General features: G+C 53.0%; 6 protein-coding genes across 6 annotated transcripts; 2 read left to right on the top strand and 4 right to left on the bottom strand.

The window, feature by feature from the left end:
- Nucleotides 1-326: 326 nt before the first annotated feature.
- N0V89_001214 (uncharacterized protein) lies at nucleotides 327-5610 on the top strand (the record flags this gene model as incomplete). Its single annotated transcript, XM_056210028.1, has 4 exons — nucleotides 327-543; nucleotides 634-3443; nucleotides 3497-4632; nucleotides 4683-5610. The coding sequence occupies 4 exons, from the start codon at nucleotides 327-329 to the stop codon at nucleotides 5608-5610; spliced, it is 5091 nt and encodes a 1696-aa protein (XP_056076850.1).
- Nucleotides 5611-6204: 594 nt separating this feature from the next.
- Nucleotides 6205-7215, bottom strand: N0V89_001213 (uncharacterized protein; the record flags this gene model as incomplete). Its single annotated transcript, XM_056210027.1, has 1 exon — nucleotides 6205-7215. The coding sequence occupies one exon, from the start codon at nucleotides 7213-7215 to the stop codon at nucleotides 6205-6207; it is 1011 nt and encodes a 336-aa protein (XP_056076849.1).
- An 828-nt stretch (nucleotides 7216-8043) lies between these two features.
- On the top strand, nucleotides 8044-9122 carry N0V89_001212 (uncharacterized protein; the record flags this gene model as incomplete). Its single annotated transcript, XM_056210026.1, has 2 exons — nucleotides 8044-8380; nucleotides 8452-9122. 2 exons carry the CDS (start codon nucleotides 8044-8046, stop codon nucleotides 9120-9122), a joined length of 1008 nt encoding a protein of 335 aa, XP_056076848.1.
- A 567-nt stretch (nucleotides 9123-9689) lies between these two features.
- N0V89_001211 (uncharacterized protein) lies at nucleotides 9690-11532 on the bottom strand (the record flags this gene model as incomplete). Its single annotated transcript, XM_056210025.1, has 4 exons — nucleotides 9690-9750; nucleotides 9802-10654; nucleotides 10711-11145; nucleotides 11439-11532. 4 exons carry the CDS (start codon nucleotides 11530-11532, stop codon nucleotides 9690-9692), a joined length of 1443 nt encoding a protein of 480 aa, XP_056076847.1.
- Nucleotides 11533-12402: 870 nt separating this feature from the next.
- Nucleotides 12403-15108, bottom strand: VPH1 (H(+)-transporting V0 sector ATPase subunit a; the record flags this gene model as incomplete). Its single annotated transcript, XM_056210024.1, has 3 exons — nucleotides 12403-12740; nucleotides 12792-14892; nucleotides 14980-15108. 3 exons carry the CDS (start codon nucleotides 15106-15108, stop codon nucleotides 12403-12405), a joined length of 2568 nt encoding a protein of 855 aa, XP_056076846.1.
- Nucleotides 15109-15552: 444 nt separating this feature from the next.
- HFM1_2 (ATP-dependent DNA helicase MER3) lies at nucleotides 15553-17082 on the bottom strand (the record flags this gene model as incomplete). The annotated part of the gene is made up of 1 exon (XM_056210023.1): nucleotides 15553-17082. The coding sequence occupies one exon, from the start codon at nucleotides 17080-17082 to the stop codon at nucleotides 15553-15555; it is 1530 nt and encodes a 509-aa protein (XP_056076845.1).
- Nucleotides 17083-17630: the final 548 nt, after the last annotated feature.

The following is a 17630-nucleotide window of genomic DNA, read 5'->3' as shown; positions in this document are numbered from 1 at the left end:
GTTGCTGCGGGCCGTCTCATACACGACATCCACACCTCCTCGAGCTGTCACGAGCAGCGCCCACCATTCACCCACTTTCGCCTTCGTGCATACCGTCCATAACAACTGCGAACATTTGCAACAGCCATTCTGCACTGGAACCATTGCGGCACCGATTGCCGAGGCCTGCTTTCTCTCCCATACCTAGCGCTGTCCCCCATTGATGGCTGCACCCTGCGGCACATCCGCCCACCGATAGAGGCATCAGCCAGCTGGCTTGCCTCTTACATGACCCGAACTCTCTGAGAATCGTTCACCTGCCGATTGTGAACTTGCCACAAAGCGATATGGACCCGCGGTCCCGCAACTACTCCAATGGCACTGGGAGTACGGGAAGACCTAGCAATGAGAGTCGGCGTCCGCCTGGGGCCCCTGGAGGAGCGCCGGCTTCTGAGCGCTCTTCTGCACCCTCTGGATCAGGAATGTCACGCGCGGAGAAATTCGAAGACGAAAGACGGAGGATCACCGCGAGCTGCTTCTCGAAACTGGAACCCAATGGGACGCGTACGTCTCCTCACCCTTGTTTCGAAAGGATATAGCGGTTGCTTCATTTTGGGAATCAACGTAGTTTTGTCGCGATGCTGACCTTCACAGTAACTGAGTCCTACATCACGCATATCCGCATCACGGAAGATGCCGCATACCCGCAGTCTCCCCCCCCGCCCAGCTCGGATCCTAAGAACAAGAAGCAGAGAGTCATCGTGATTGGGGTGAAACATACTACAAGAGTGCAAGTTCACAAGGGGCGCGAGAATCAGAATGGGAGTTTCTCCATTGGCAAGACATGGCATATGGAAGACCTCTCCCATATCGAGAACTATGTGAATATGGAGACTCCGCGTGGTGAGGATGTTCAGTTCAAAGAGTGGGCAGGTGTCAGCGGGTTCCTAGTGACCATCAACAAGCCATACTACTGGGAAGCAAACACGGCGAAAGAGAAGGAGTTCTTCATTGGAAGCCTAGTCAAGATTTACACCAAGTACACTGACAAATTTGGTCGAAAAGAAGGGAAATACCCTGTCATGTCTGGTTTCGGTCTTGAAGAGCTCATCACTTTGACGGATAATCGCCCGTTCGCCGCAACCGAAGCTGGGCGTGCGGCCTACGACAGTTGGATAAGACCTTATATCGACACTGAAACTAAACCGCCTCCGAACGATCCTGGCCCTTACGTTGAATTGAGAAGAGCTTATGAGGCTGCAAGACAGCCAAGGCCCAGTCCTGGTCCTGGTCCCGGAGTCCCGCGACCTCAAGGTTTGCCGTCGCCGCGTGATATCGGCCGAGCACCGCCCTCAGAAGCGCGAGATATGAGACGTATGATGCCCCCGGAAGACAGGAACCTGAACCGCAATCTATCGGAAGAAAGAGATATGAGGCGCATGCCTCCACCAGGAGAGAGGGATATGAGGCGACCGCCGCCTCCAGGAGACAGAAGGCCTCCACCCCGCGGACCACCTCGACCTGACGGAGAACCGCGGCAAAGACGTCCAGGACCACCGCCAATGCCAGTTGGAGGAGATCCTGCCGTTTTCAGTGCGTCCGCCGGAGACGGTCGTTTGCCGCCTGCGTCTCCTCGATTTGCGCCTGCTGGCATGGGCGCGCTACCTCCACCAGGGCTGCAAGCTGGTCGTGGAAGACGACCTTCTATGGACCAGAATTTGCGCAACCGTCCCAGCAGGGAGGCGCTGAAGCCCTCGGCCAGTCGAGAACGCTTACAGCCGATGCCCGGGACGATACCACCAGTACCCGTTCCCTCACCATCGCGACTAGATCCCCAATCATCGCGATCTGATTTGCGGCCCAAAACTCCAGACACTATAGCAAGCGCTTCATCCATTCCCTCCAGTATTAGTCCGGGTAGACCCTCGTTCCCAGATGATGCTCGGTCGCAAAGGTCGGGAAAGTCCATGGAGCGACCATCATTCGATGGGGCAGGTTCAAGACCCTCTCCTGTCGAGGACCAAAGGTCGAATACAAATGGATACCCAACACCGCCGATGCGACGTGACCCATCTCCTAGAGGCCTCCGACCCGGCACTGCTCAAAGTACTGCCAGCTCCTTCCAATCTCGGAGCGAAGACCCTCCGACTGAAGAACCTCGGCAAAGAACTGCTCCTCCAGAGCGCAGGAGGCCGCCAATGGAGCGACCAGCAGCATTGTCAAAGCAGAGTTCCGAAGCCGCAGCCAGTGGTCCCAACACAGAATTTCATACGCCGGCTCAGTCCCCACCACCCGTTGAACGGGTTCCACTGGAACCTCCACCCAGGAGAAGGCCCCAGGAAATACCCGAGAGGCCTAGGCCTTCCCCTGCTGAGGCACCAGCCCCTGCCTTCGAAGACGCACTTCCGGATCGCTTACGGGCAGGACCTTCTCCCGCGCAGATGCTACCACTTGCACAACCTCCACCACCACCGACTTCTCCACTTCCGCAAATTCCTAAGGCGTTCGATCAAAAGGAACGCTCCCCTGTAGTAGAGTCACCTGTAACAGAACAACCCCCGGCAGTGGTTGAAATACCCGCAATAGAGCCCCTCAAAAACGGCGCCAAAGAAATGGAAAAAGAGTCTGAGGTCGCACCAGAAGTAAAGCCGATCTCAAGCACAACGGACGACAAGGAGCCCACGTCAGCTTCCACCGTTAGTCCCGTGGAGAACAAGCTGGGCAAAGCCGGCGCTGCGAATGCTTTCCGAAAGATCGCTAAAGCTGCAGGCGCCTTCAATAACGCCGGGTTTGTGCCTCGTGCTGGTGGGGCTGCGGCGAAAAGACTGCAACCAGACGAGAAGAAGTCTGACGAGCCTGATGGCATTAGTGCGGTATTCGTTCCCAAAAGACCTGCACCGAAAGAAGAAGTCAGAGAGAAGGAAGAGGACGTCAAGCCTAAAGCCGAAGCGGACCGATCATCGAAGGACCGCCTGTCGATACAGACCGAAATCGTTCCTGAAGTCAAGGTTTCTGCGCCCCTGTCGCCGACGCCTGTGACTCTCAAGAACGAGGGACCGAAGCTGCCTGCGCGTGCTGCGTCACCCAGCGTAGAAGCTGAGCAATCTGCATCAAAGACTCAAGCCGAACCCGAAGTGCGGCGCAAGAGACGAAGGTCCAATCAACAGATGACGAACATCTCTAGATTGGGCATTGACCCGAACATATTAGACGAACGAGGTCTTGAGTTCGAAACCCTGCTATCTGAATTTGGATGGGGTAGCAGCGAGCTCTCAGCGAAGAACATTGAGTCTCTAGAATCCGACATCAAGCGCGAGATCGCTCGCGTAGAGGCGGGTAGCTGGCTGAATCACCTTGAGCAAAAAGATGATCGCGTCGAGGCTGTCGAAAAATTACTAGATCGCGCAATTGCTGAATGCGACGAACTTGAAGGTCTCCTTACTCTTTACAATGTGGAGCTTAGCGTAAGTTGCAACCTATGCATTTCATTGTCAAACTGTACTAAACGTCGCCACAGAGTTTGAACGACGATATCGCCTTTATCGAAGCCCAGAGCCAAGGCCTACAAGTCCAGACGGCCAATCAACGTTTGCTACAGAACGAACTGAAGCAACTCGTTGACACCATCTCCATAACGGAGGACCAGCTTATACCGCTTAGACGTGAACCCATTGGTAAAGTCAACGGTCTACGGGCTATCGAAGGTTCCTTGGTCCTACTCTACAAGGCCTTAATCACAATCGATCCCGCTTTCGTCGACAGCAGCCGCGCTGTTGGTGCAGACAGTCTCAACAAAATCACCAATTCAGGTTTCGGCAACAGTGAATTGGCTTCGATGCAAGCGCTACAGGAAAAGAAGGATCGATACCTCAACGAGGGTGCCGTATTTTTGGACCGACTCAAGAAACACATGGAGATCACGTTCGGCGCGGCGTTCTTGCAGACCAGGGAGACCCTGGAACGTATTGATACGACGTCAATGCCATCGACCAAAGCTAATATCGCGGCGCACGATGCTGGCCGAGATACACTGTGGATGCTCAGCCCAGTAGTTTTATTTGCGAAGGAGATCGACCGAGCCTCTTGGGACACCCTGCTCCGCATGTACCAGAACCAAGCCGGCGCAGCTTATCAGAACGAGGTCCGGGACAATATCTTATCCTGGAAGCGGTTCGCCCGTAAACCCACTGGCGATGAGCAGGAACTCTTGTTCACCGCGCAAGAAAAGGAACCCGAAAGTATCACTGGTGCCGCTCGGAAGCTTACTGTAAAACGAAGCCAAACTCTGGCTCGTGGCCTTCGAGCAGCTTCTGGCGATAAAGAAGTCAAGTCGAGCAAGTCTCAGGACGGGAAGCTGTTTGCCTTTGACGTGTTCGCTAGGGTCCTTGAGGATATTGGCCCCGTGCTACTGACCGAACAGAACTTTGTGACGGAGTTTTTCCACGCAACTTCCACTGACTCTGTCGATTTCCCAGAGGCCGTGGCAAGGGCAAATCCTGAAAACCGTCGTGGGCCGAATCTTTGGGTCCGAAAGCAGTATGAGGCTGATAGATCAATGGCCAAACGTGTGGCTGAAGTCATGGAGGATATCTTCTCATTCTGGCCTACAGAAATTCAGAACTTGGTGGAGTGGGCTGTGAATGCCGACCCCTTGTATGTGTCTTTCTGTTGTGTTACGATTTCCCTCGCTAATATCATTCTAGACAAGGTGTGGGTATTCTTTGCGCTGTCGATCGTAAATTGGTTGAGATTGAGGAGTCTAACCAAGACTTCCTGACCCGAAACCTGCAGAAGGTGCATGAGCGTTTGACCGGCCTTTTTAGCCGTTTCGTAGACGAACAGATCCGAGCTATCGAAGACACCAAGGTGAAGATCAAAAAGCGTAAGGGCGTGATTGCGTTCATGAAAACGTTTCCTCACTTTTCTATGGCTATTGAGAACATGTTGCCCGCGGCAGACGAGCAAGAACATCTCGAGATACGCCGTATGGTTGATGATGCGTACCAAAAAATCAACAAAGCGATGTTCGAGAGCTTGAAGGTCATCGCCAAGGAGTCACCAGCGGTCATGGCTACTCAAGGGCAAGCTGATCCTGAAGACAAGGAAGCGCTCAACTACCACATCCTCCTCATTGAGAATATGAACCACTACCTTGAGGAAGTCGATGCACGGTCTGACCCAGTGTTGATGGATTGGAAAGTGAAGGCTCAAGATGAATTGAGGGAGCACATGGACCTCTATGTGGACGCTGTTATCCGCCGACCGCTGGGCAAGCTCCTGGAATTCGTCGAATCAACGGAAACGCTGCTCACCCAGCCCGGCGCAAGCGCACCAGCGATCGCCCAGCGATCGTCCCACTCCCGCTCTGTCTTCAAGAAACTAGTGCACTCTTTTGACGCCAAGGAAATCCGCAAAGGTATCGAAGCCCTCAAGAAGCGCGTCGACAAGCACTTCGGCGATGCCGACGACCCAACGATTAGCCGTGACCTTGTCTTCAAGGTTCTAAAAGAATGCGAGAAGAAGTACGACAACGTCTATGACCGCACGATCCATATCAACCAGGACGTGTACTCTGGAGAGGTGGAAATTGACTGGAGTTCGAACGATATTGCCACTGCTTTTAGGAGGTAAAAGAGGTAAATATGAGGCGCGTTTTGGGTTACTGACTTTACGTGCACCTGCCTGTATAATTTCGATAGTTATTTTGCTTGCATATCTCCTTGCTGGGATTGGGCTTCAGCAAGCCTGGTGTTACGGGCTTTGGGCATATGGCTCAAGCGCTGCTTTAGGATGTGGTCTTTTTGGGTGGTGGCTGTTCGATATCATGCTATCTTACGTTGAGTATTGGTTCGAGTGTACAAAAGGAGCTGTTACATCGCATGTATCAAAGTCCTCATTTGAGTAACGCGCCGTGACTACTTAGCGTGGCTGACTGCATTGATCTCGCTTCCACATCCATCAATATCTCAGTGTATTTGTGGTCAGGCTCTTCGGACTCGTCGGATCTTTACATTGTTCGCTCCACCCGATTTTGAGCTCTCTTTATTCGTTTCCTAGCCTCTATTCTGGATCGAACGGATCGCATAGTGTAACTGAGTAGGCAAGATGGCGACATCAGCCCCCATTGTGAAGCTCGATTTCCATACTACAGGGGTAGGGCTAAGACGATAAAGATGGGACCGCGAAATGATTCTTGTGTCAACAGTGGGTTGTGACTGCAAGCTTTTACACTATAACAACCCTCCTCCGATACCTCCAACCAATACAATCCTGCTCGCAGATCGCATTCTCAAAAAGTGAATGAGAAGGCATGTCAAAGAGCGTGTACAGCGCATCACTGACTTCGGCCTCCCAATTTAGCTGCCCCCCATTGACACCCGCTTTACATAGCATGTCAATTCTGGTAAGCAGCTTCCAGCAATAACTTAAATACATTCTCAACTCCTCTGCGTTCGAAGCATGCAACGGGTCGTCGCGGACAGGCAGACGCCCGACTGAGACGTATCCCGCCAGATCCAACATCTGAAGCGCGAGTTTAGCTGGAAGACCTTTCTTCCCCAGCATATTGAGTACAGACGCGACATCTAGTTTCGAAGGAACGTGAACGCCTTCAAAGCTGCCATGAGCAAGCTCATCAACGCGCTGCGTCCCGAGATTACACTTCTGCCAGCGGCCATACTGCGTGTCGTCGTATTCGAAACGGTACATCCCTCTCGGCACGCCGAAGTACTCGCGATGCGGAAACGTATGGGCCTCGCAGCGGTGTCCATACGGCAGGCCTGTGCAATGCAGCAGCATTTTCTGATACGCCGTTGTCAACCGATAATCGTACTCCTCTTTTCCGTACGGTTTCCGGCCCGCCGCTGTCTCACTCGCGACGAAAGCGTCAAGGGTGGCGGCGTCATACAACTGCGGCTTCAGAGTCATCACATTGAGACATATATACGCTTGCAGCGCAGCATCTACGAGTTTACTCAGCCCGAAACCGTGCGAGTTCGCGTATTGACCTTCGTGCCACAGCCGGCGAAAGTACACACGTGGGTGGGCGGCGAGGCGGAACAAAGCGTCCATCTCGCCATGCATGAGCATCGCTTTGACTTGCTCGCACGCCTCGCGTGCGCCGTCGAACATGTCGCCTTCGCCTGGCATGGTGTCGCAGACGAAGCGTGCAGCGGAGCGCTCGTAGGGGGGAAAGGATGTCGTCGAGCGAGGCTGGCGTGGCGTAATTTCCATCATGGGATTTGTAGCGCAGTACTGTCTTGGACATTCTCTTGACCCCGGCGTCTGAGATAAGTATCTCACCTTCGTCTGGCGGAGCTGGATCCTCGTTGTATTTCTTTCGCTCGATGGTGGAGTAGTCGGTCAATGCGCGCGCAAAGCCGCGGACGAAGTGGCGGATTTGTTTTCCTTGATGAAGATCTTTTGTTCTGCGCAGGTAGAGGTTTGTGATGCCGTGGTTGCGTGGGCTGCAGTGGAGGTATATTAAGTTGTCTGCTAGGGTTTGCCAGGGGATGGTATAGGCTTGGTGGGCCATGTGACAAGGACAATCGTTAAAGACAAATGGTGTGGAGGAGTGTACATGATCTCAAAGCTGTACGGGGTATCCTACTCTTTGTTGCGTTCAGATGTTGCCTATCGTATTTTGGCATGATTGACTCATTCTCGGTCAGCCGACGCTAGTATATGCTACGTCGTGTTGAGCCATCTAAAAGCGAAATGCACGGAAATATGCAAGTTCCTCTGGGTGAATGCATTGCGATTTGGCAACGTGTGTAGGATAAGATTCACGGTGCTTGAGGTTTGGTGTTGAGGTAGAGTAGGCCCAAAGCAGACGTGATGACGACGTCGATTTGCGTCGCGCATCAGGACCCTGAACATCAGATCGCAACACCCCATCTAGAACCTCGTTTTAGGCGACCGGCATGGATGGGAACAGGGCGTCACGGAACCGGTGTTTGCAATCCTCCGAACCATAGTACATAAAGTCGGTCATCTCAATGTGTTGGAGCGTAACCTTTATATCGTTGCACACTATTCGTCTCGCTCAAGCACGCGACATCAACAATGCCGCTCCTGCAGTCGCTCCTCCATGCGACGGCGTTCCGCACGCCGCTCCTGAGGACATTGGTGCCCTCTGTTGCGCTTGCATACGGAATCCAGACAGCCGTGGCAGTGCCTTCGATTGCGGCACAGACGGAACGCTTCTACGACCTTAGCGGCAGTTTGACCTACATCTCCTGCACAGCGCTGTCATTCTTCATGCCATATCTGCGAGCAAGGAGCACGGGAGCCTTCGCCGGTGGCTTGGCAGAGTATCTGAGTGCGCCGGCGCCAGGACAGGGATTATGGTGGTGGAGACACGCCGTGTTGAGCGCTGCGGTGGGAATCTGGGCTACGAGATGTAGGGTCCCCTTCCGCTACCTGCCTGTGCACAACCTATGGACGTGAGATGCGAGAGCTAACCTTGGCCAGTGGGTTCGTTCCTTTTCAAACGCATCACCGAAGACCAGGGCACAGACTCCCGCTTCGACAACATCCGCTCTTCACCCGCAAAGTTCTACGGCGCCTTCTTTGCCCAGGCAACCTGGGTCTCTCTCTGCACGCTCCCAGTCGTGCTCGTGAACAGTCTGCCACGCTCTGCATTTGCCTTGTCCCGCCTCGCGAATATCACTTCTGCTATTCCACCCGTTGTATCCGCCAAGCCGTACCCAGTCGAACTGCTCGGCCTCGCTATCTTCGTCTTTGGACTGACCTTCGAAGTCATCGCCGACAGGCAGAAATCCCAATGGAGCCAAGAGAAGAAAGAGAAGAAGCACTCCGAGGAATTTCTTACACGCGGACTGTGGTCAAAGTCTAGACACCCCAATTACTTCGGCGAAATTACGCTCTGGAGCGGTATTGCAATTGCGGCGTCTGGCCTCCTTCTGAAGCAGCCAGCGCAGGCAGGTCTGGGACTGAGTGGTGCCAGTGGCAAGATTCTTGTTGCCGGTATGTGTGCTGCGAGCCCGGCTTTTGTGGCATTTCTGCTGCTCAAAGTCAGCGGGATCCCGTTGAGCGAAAACAAGTACGATAGGAAGTTCGGTGATAGAAAGGATTACAAGAAGTGGAAGGAGGAGACGCCCATGCTCATCCCGAAGTTCTGAATCTCATCATTCTAGACAACAACTACACTAGTATCACATTCGTGATCGAATAGTGATCACATTGACCAAGCTCACTACTGTCTTACTGTGCTGTATCCTCTCTACTATCCCCTCTCCAACTTCTCTTCTGTGTAATATTTGTCAAAGCATTGGTGGGGGCTTGGGATGGGATTCGGACCATCTTCGATGCAATCGGATGACGTCCGACGACACCACACTCGAAAGGCGCGGAATCGTACCGCTTGTGCAAGGTGAAGACACACATCTTCACCATTAGCAACATGTTCATTAGCACCATTCTCCTATATTCGCGAAGATAAATGCGTAAAGAGACCCTACAACAACGTTGTCGCTCCCGAATGTGACTTGGGTATTCAGATGCGATGAACATTCATCAACCAGGCAAGGGAAAAAGCAATGTGTATTTGGATATCCTGTAGACTATTCCACCACTCGATCCATATATATCGCGTAACCTCACGTCCCGTTCCCCGTTCACCATCTTCCAACCCAGCCTTGCCCGTTCATAAATAATCGTTTTATACCGCCTTTGCTCCGTCTCCTCATCTAGGCGACAGCACTTCCCCTGGGCCTGACGTTGTGAATCGGGCGCGGGTTCGCCTTGTGTCTGTAACCCAATTAGCCAACGCCCCAGCTCTCAGATGGTGGGATAACTTACTTCTTTACAATCCTCTCAATAGCATCCATACCCTTAGCCAGGGTATCCATCCTGGGCCCATAGCTCAACCGCACAAAGTGATGACACGGCGAATCGAACAAATCCCTACGCTTAGATGGGTTCAAATCAAAGAAGATACCCGGCACAACAATGACCTTCTCCTCCAGACACGCCTGGAAGAAGTTCAAGCCGTCAGCAATGCTCTCCGGCAGCGCCGACAAATCAAGCCAGATGTAAAAGGTCGAGTTGGGCATGAACGGGAAAGTAAACCCGATTTCTTGGAGGCGGCCAATGACGAAGTCACGCTTGGTGCGGAAGTGCATCTGCAGAGCGCGCATCTCGTTGCGCACGCGCGGCGGCTCGAGCATGCTGACTGCGGCTTCTTGGAAGGGCACGTTGCAGCCGCCGTCGAGATAGGAGCCGCAGCTGCCGATGGCCTGGATGAACTCCTTGGGGCCCAAGATCCAGGCGACGCGCCAGCCGGGAAGGCGGAAGCGCTTGGTCAGCCCGTCGATGATGAGCACGTCGTCCTCGTCGACGTCTTCGACGTTGTCAGCGGCAGAGATGACGGTGCCGTCGCAGTTGGTCGTGTAGTTGTAGCCGCAGTAGAACTCGTCCATGATGAGGGTTGCGCGATCGCGGCAGATGTTTTGAATCTGGGCGAGTTCGGGGTTGGTGATCATTTGGCCGGTGGGGTTGCGCGGGTTAGAGGTCAGGATGACTGAGGTGCCACGGGCGATTTCAGTCGCGATGAGGTCGGGCGACATGTGGTATTTGTCGTCTTCGCCTAGGGGAATGGGGATGGCGGCGATGTTACGGAAGAGGGACAACATCTCATTGTAGGCGGTGTAATCTGCTCTCGTTAGTTCCAGGTTCCACCCTTATCATTTGTACATGGATGGTGCTCACCAGGAATGAAGAACCCCAAGTAACAGTTCCCCAGCACCGCAGCAATACGGATCAACCCTGCACGCCCACCAGGCACAATGCAAACATTCTCCCACGTATACTGCGACTTCCTCCACTTGCGATGATGCTCGTTATACAGCTTGGCGACGGCCATGCGGAGCGGCTTGATACCAGCGGTGGGACCGTATTCACGTCCATGGCTCGAAATGTCGACCTCCTTAGGCCTCTCGAAGCAGCCCTTGATCTCATCGTCGACCTCAGGCGCACCCTGACCCAGATTCGCCCATGCGTCAGGGCTCTCGAGGTAGCCGTGCTCGTAGGCGCGTTCGGACGTCCATACTACACCGGTAGAGGCACGCGTTGGATCGAGACCGGCGTGGGCTTTGTGACCTTCGTGGGAGTCGCGGAACTGTCGGTGGATCTTTGAGGTGAGCTCTGTGAAGAAACGTGATTAGCGTCCGTATTGTAGCAACTAGCTGTGTGGGGAAGATTTCCAGAGCAGGTCGCAATGCTGGCGTCAATGGCCATGCTGTGGCTGCCAATCGTCGGAGCACGAATTGGGATGCATAAGCTCCACGAAAATCAGGAAAACGTGTTCTCCAAGCCTCCCACGTCCCGGATCGCCCTTGTCCCAGCTCTTTTCCTGCATAGCAGCGAAGCTCCCCGCGCAATGACGTAGCTCTGTGTGCCTGTGCCCCTACAACATCAAGCTGAGATTGCCAACTCACCATTCTCTGTGGGGTCTTTGGTCGACGAAAAGCGCCTGTTGCTGAAGGTGCCCGTTCGCTGCAGAATCGGGACCTTGTCCGCCGAGAAAGACATGGTGGTGTTTGTGTGTAGAAGTGGGTAGGCAGGACCAGTTAAGCTTTTCTAGCGCAGTCTCGAGTGGAGATCACTGCAAGTCTCTGGCTTGAATGAAGTATCGAAGGCAGAAGAAGTCTTGGGAGGGTCCAGCAGCCACAGTATATAAAAGATGCGCGGCGATCGTGGGTACTGCCGCAGGTCTGCGCCCAAGCTCGTTCCATGCTGCCGCCAGGCAAGTGCACGTCGCCGGCCCAATGTCGCGCCCGTCTCACGCTGCGCCCAATCACTGCCCCATGCCCTTCAGCCATCCCCCCAGCACGTCCTCTCACCGCCGCCACAGACCCCCGCTTGACGTGCATTCACCAGCGTCTGTTGTGAGTTGCGGTCAAGATGCGCCTTCTATCTACTTGCTTGTCCAGATCCTCTGTGAACCTGCCATCCGGCAGTTCGCATCACTCGATCGAGTGTAGAGAATCCTACTCGCCCGTTCCGAAAGGCCACCAGACGCTTCCGATTCCGATCCCTGCACGTACTCGCTGGCGTTGTGGATAGCTCTGTTCGCTGCTGGCCTGCTCGCATCGCGCATACTACCTACCCCTTCCATCCCGCGGATGCAACACTGGGATTGGCAGGGCTGATGTCGGGCTTCGACTGCTGCACGCTGTGTGCTCCCTGAACAGTGCTTGTACCACCTCCCACAGTATTCCCGGCAAGCCCGAAGCCTCGAGGAATCCGAGCTCACTGCGCGATTAATCTTTCTAACACAGACATAAAAAGCAAGTTTCAAACCGTCCGTGTACAATTGCTATACACGTACAGGGCATGGCGTTGCTATGCCCGATGCTACTCTACACTACAAGCACAAATAAAACAGAAGAAAATCTACAATTACTCGACGGGGTCCTCTTCGAGCAGCTTTTCAAAGCTGAAAGGCTCAAAAGGCACACCGTCTCCGATGAAATGCTTGCTCATGGCTTCGACCCAGTGCAGACGGAGAGAGTGCAACATGGCACTTGTACCCTCCATAACGCACAGTACGGCTACAGTGAGCATGAACCACATGTAGAAGACGACCACCATGATGACGGCACCACCGATACCAGTGAAGCCGAATGCGTTCTTCATCGTCATGTCCCAGAGCACAATGGAGAGACGTTGATGTGCGAGCGAGAGAGCCCAGAGACGCAGATAGGACGCAGTGTGGGAAACACAGTTGAGGCAGAATTCTGCCTTGTTGTCAGTAACCGATCCATGAGGGTATAGAGGCTGGAACATACCGATAGTGTGGATGACCTGGTGGATCATGATCTCGCCAAAATCGAACTCTTCGTGCTCTTCGCCGTGACCAATGTCTTGCGTAATCATAGCAATGCCATCTTCATCGTCACCGAAGCTCTCACGTCCACCATTGAGAGTGCGGCCTTCCTCTTCATCATCGTCATCCAGAGCGCTCACGCGCGTACTCTCACCAATGCCGCGGTATCCCAACGCACGAGCCTTGTTGTGCTCCCATCGAAGGTAGAACGGCTTCAGGAAAAGCAAGATAGGAACGCAAATTAGGGCTAGAACCACGAGGGTTTTCTGGATAGCAATTTGTCCAGAGAAGAGAGGGTCCTGACCGAGGTCGCCAGGCTTGAGGAACATGTAGATCAACATGTTCAGAAGACTGGGCGGGTCGCTGCCACGGGCAGCCCAGTCAACCGACCACTTATACACGATGGTGAAGGCGAGGTAACCAAAGATCGACTGGAAGAAGATCATGCCGGGAACAAAGTTGCCCCAGATATCAATAGGCGTCTTGAAGTACCGGGCATTGACAAGTGACCACATCAGCGAGAAGGTCATGTGGCACCAACCAAGCAGGATACTAAGCTTCATCTTGTAACTGTTGGAGAAGAGCAAATCGTTGTCGGTATCGTGCCATCTCCAGTCCAGGCCGAAGGGGTAGGTGTGGCCTTCCACACGAGTGGCTCGGGGACCCAGGGTCTTGCCGTCCGTTTCCCACTCCCACATGGACTTGAACCAGGGCAATTCCTTGGAGAAAGCATCGCAGTAGAGGAGACCAGTATAGATGGAAAAGATACCCATCATGAGGACAATGTAACGACCGTAGAAGATCATAGAGAACAGCTCGTCGAGCTTGCTACGCTGCAGCTTCCGTTCGAAGTAAATCATACCGAGGGCAGCGGCGAGAAGGATTATACCATGGCCGGCATCACCAAACATGACGGCGAACATGAAAGGGAAGGTGACAATGGCAGGGAGAGCTGGGTTGACTTCACGGTACTTGATCGTGCCGTAGGCATCGATAATGGTTTGGAAAGCCAAAGTGAAGCGGTTCGTCTTAAAGTAGGTTGGCGGAGTCTTCGTGGTCTTGATCTGATTGACGATGGTAGGAACAGACAATCCAGCTCGATCGTTAACATCTTGCAAGGTCGATTTGACCAGACCAAGGGAGCTAGTAGGTGCCCAAGCTTCAGCAATGAGCGTCTTTCGCTGGTGATCATACGAGAACTTGTTTAAAGTCTCATACGTGCCCTTCTCTTTCTTGACAACAACCATCCAAGCTGCAAGGTTGCGGCCAATGGCTGTCAATTCCGCATCAAGGGTTGACTTGGTGTTCCTCAAAACACTGGCGAGATCGCTTAAACGCTCGTTGACCTCGCGAATCTGGTCACGGCGGAGCTCACTGTTCTCGTCGACGCTGTAAAGGTCGGCACCCATAGACTCGGAAATCTTGCGGATCTTAGCGATGATCTCCTTGCCGTGAGCGAAGATGATGAAGACGTTCTTGTTCGACTCCTCGTTGTTCTCGGGGTTGATGATCGGTTCGGGAATCTCAGACTGGTTCATGTACAAGTTGCCACGGAGTGTTCTCCACAGGATCCTTTCGAAGGCCGCAATGCGCTCGCGGGGAATGACACCAGCAACGAAGCCAATGTTCATCACGGAGAAGGAGCGGTCTCCAGAGACCTCGCCTTGTCCGTTCTGCTCGACATCCTGGAGCAAGGGCGCATCGTCGTCATCGACCGAGTGGCGGATCTCCTCCGTCTGTCCGCGGGCTCTATCGAAGAACCCACCGGCCTCCCTCAGCACCCAGCGCCATTCTGTAAGCTCCACTTCGCGCTTCTTCAGCGTTTCATAGCTCTCGTTCAGTGAGGAAATCCTATCTTCTAGCTGCTGGCTCTTGTCGGCGAGCTCGTCGATCTCGGAGGCGGAAGGCGAGGTGAACGGGTTCTCGAAATCGTAAATCGAACGCATCGGGATACTGGCCTTGTCCATTTGGCCACGAAAGTATCGCAGTTGGCGCTCGACATTGTCCAGTCGGCGGATCTCTTGCGTGAAGGTACGTTGAAAGGCGGTCGTCTCCGAATTGAGCTACATTGACATCATCAGCACTTCGCCCATTGTCTTCCATAGCCGAAGCTTCAAAAATCCATTTGCGAGGTCCCTAGAATCACGTACATCTCTAAAGTCCATGATACCAAGCTCTCCAAGGGCAGAAACGACTTCGCGCCCAATCTCGTTGGCTATGTAGAGCTGCGTCAAGGACATGTCCGCCGAGCGGAACATGGTGTCCTTGTGCGGCGCCATGGTGGCAGCTCTGCTAAAAAAATGCAGCTTCGGGGAGGACTTGTTATGAGGTGCGGTGGCGGTCGGGTCGGTTCGTGATGGATGATGGATGCAGCTGCCTCGACGATGATGCGGCAGGCAAGGGTGGCTGCTGTGACCTTGGAACTCGCTTAGTCAACGATATCACGTGCCACTTCGTCCCAGCTCCGTTCAAAGGGTAGATTGCTGAAGACACGACAAGTAGTCTAGGTCACCAGTGCAATATGAACTCATATTGTATTACCCGTAGCATTATGATTTGATATGGTTCCATCCGTCTCCTTTGGTAGCCCGATCATCCATCCTCGCTTGAACCAAGAAGCTCCCACAGCGATAGACACAGTGCCCAAATCTCTGAAGCTAATACCTTCTGGTAAATGATTCATCTCATCAACGTAGTTGAAGACGACGATAGTCGATCGCTGCTCAATCAACGATCTCCACAATGTCACCGAACTCCTGGAACAGCCACGGCTCGAGACCTTTGTAGGCTTCTGGAATAAGTTCGCCATTGACAGTAGTTTCCTCTTCCTTCACAGGATCTTCAGGTTTGACTTCCTTGAGGGAAACCTTTTTCTTCTCGAAGAATTTGCTACTTCTCATAAGCTTCTCATCTTCATGTTCGGGCTCGTGCTCGGGTCCCTCTAATGTGGAGTCTTGCAGCATGGGCTTGGCCGATTTGAAATCTCTAAAAGGCGTCTGAGAACTACTCGAATCGTTCAAGAAGAGAGATCGACCTTTCTCCGGCGGCATCATAGGAACTTTAGCGGGAGAGGAAGTATCTTGTTTGAAGGCGGTCGGCTCCTGATCGTAATTATATTCAGCAGTCGGCAAGGGTTGATCCTCCAGGTTATTAGGGTCGTAGTCATCATGGTGATATGGGTCGAACAGTTTTGATTCGATATCATCGTTGTTGACAGGCTCTCCTTTGAGATCTTCAGAGTCCATCGCACCCCACATGATGTCGCTAATCATTGAATTATCATCATCGAACAGGTCAACCTTATGATTGGCGATGGTTTGATCAGCGGCAGTACCCATAGAAATGTCATCTTTATCTTCTTTCGATATCTGAGCCACTCGAGAGGTCATACGGCTGGACGCTGACTTTCTCAGATCTGCCGAAAGATCATCAAACCCCAGAACATCGTAGTCGCTTGAAAATTCCGAATCCAGCCGGCCATAAGGGCGAGGGCTCTGGATACCAAGAAACGAAAGATCAGGTGTACCGCCTTGACCATAGCAGTACGAAGGTTTTTGGTGCATGACCGTCGAGACAGACGACGGAGGATCCTTCATTTGAACGCTCTTGTGAAGTTTTTCTAGTTCCCTGAAGTCTTTCACGCCATTCTTCGCGTAGTCACCTTTCTTCTTCTTCTCTTGCTGGGTCAAGTCAAGTTCCTCTACCATGGCCGAGCTCTTCCGCTTCGAGGCTGTGAGCTGTAGCTTGATTTGAGTCTTCTGGTCTTTCCCCTTGGCAGCTTCAGAAAGCGATATATCATGGCTGTTATGAGTTTCTTGAGAAGGAACACGTTTGGATGTTGTCTTCTTGGGTGGCTTGTCCATCCCATGCTTGCAGCACAAGTGTTTGCATGCATTTTTATCTTTACAAAGATGTTTGCACGCCCATTTGCCGTTCTCTAGTTGTCGAGGTTCACGATCTTCTTGCTCTTGAGGTTGAGAGGGCTCTTGGATGCGGCCTTTGCTTTTTGCGGTATTCTTGGCTACGTTCTTCCGCATGATGGCATCTGTCGGATTCGCGTAATTGTCAATGTGATCAAAGTTAAGGTCATTCAAGGAGGCTTTCACAAGCTCGTCATCATCGATACCGTCATCGAACTCGTCCACAGGCTTTCGTGGAAGTGAGGGTGTCTCGGTGCGGCGTCTGGAGATGTTCGATGTGGGACGCGTTTGCTCATGCGGTGCTGTCAGCTCAGTCTTCCGCGGTGGAAACATCGAGGCTCCGATTTTTGGTGTGACAGAGGCGGTCCGCATAGTTCCGGCTGTCATAAGTCAGCAACGTACATGGCAGTAGGTACATGCGCGTACCAATGCCATCGCACATGATGTGACAGTTGATGCTCAGATTAGGTGCAGTGAGCAAGGCAGGAACTTTCAGCGACTGTGCGTTTCCGAGCTTTTTCGCACTGGACAAGGTCAGTGTACGTTTCAAACGTTACAAGATCCGGCCAACCTTAAACGAGCAAAGTGAACTTTACGGCCATCGGAAGTTTCTGCCAATAAGCACACATACACCATTTTCCCCGCAAACTTATCCGGCAGCTTCTCATTTATAAAGCCAATCTCGATCTTGACAATGACTCTCACTCCCTCGGGGGTCTTCGTAATCTTCGAGAGGTCAGTGGATAGTGAACAAGATACGTGAGAACTCACTGCCAAGGATTGGAGCTGCAATGAAACTCGCAATTTTGGAAACGCCTTCAGTTTCTCAAGGATCTTCAAACCATATGGCGGATTGCGTCCAAGCAAATGTTCGATACGAT

This window comes from Didymosphaeria variabile (assembly GCF_027946475.1).
Source record: "Didymosphaeria variabile strain IMI 356815 chromosome Unknown scaffold_1, whole genome shotgun sequence".
Taxonomy (NCBI): domain Eukaryota; kingdom Fungi; phylum Ascomycota; class Dothideomycetes; order Pleosporales; family Didymosphaeriaceae; genus Didymosphaeria; species Didymosphaeria variabile.
Note: the sequence above shows the minus strand (reverse complement) of the source record. Positions and strands in the feature narration are given on the sequence as shown.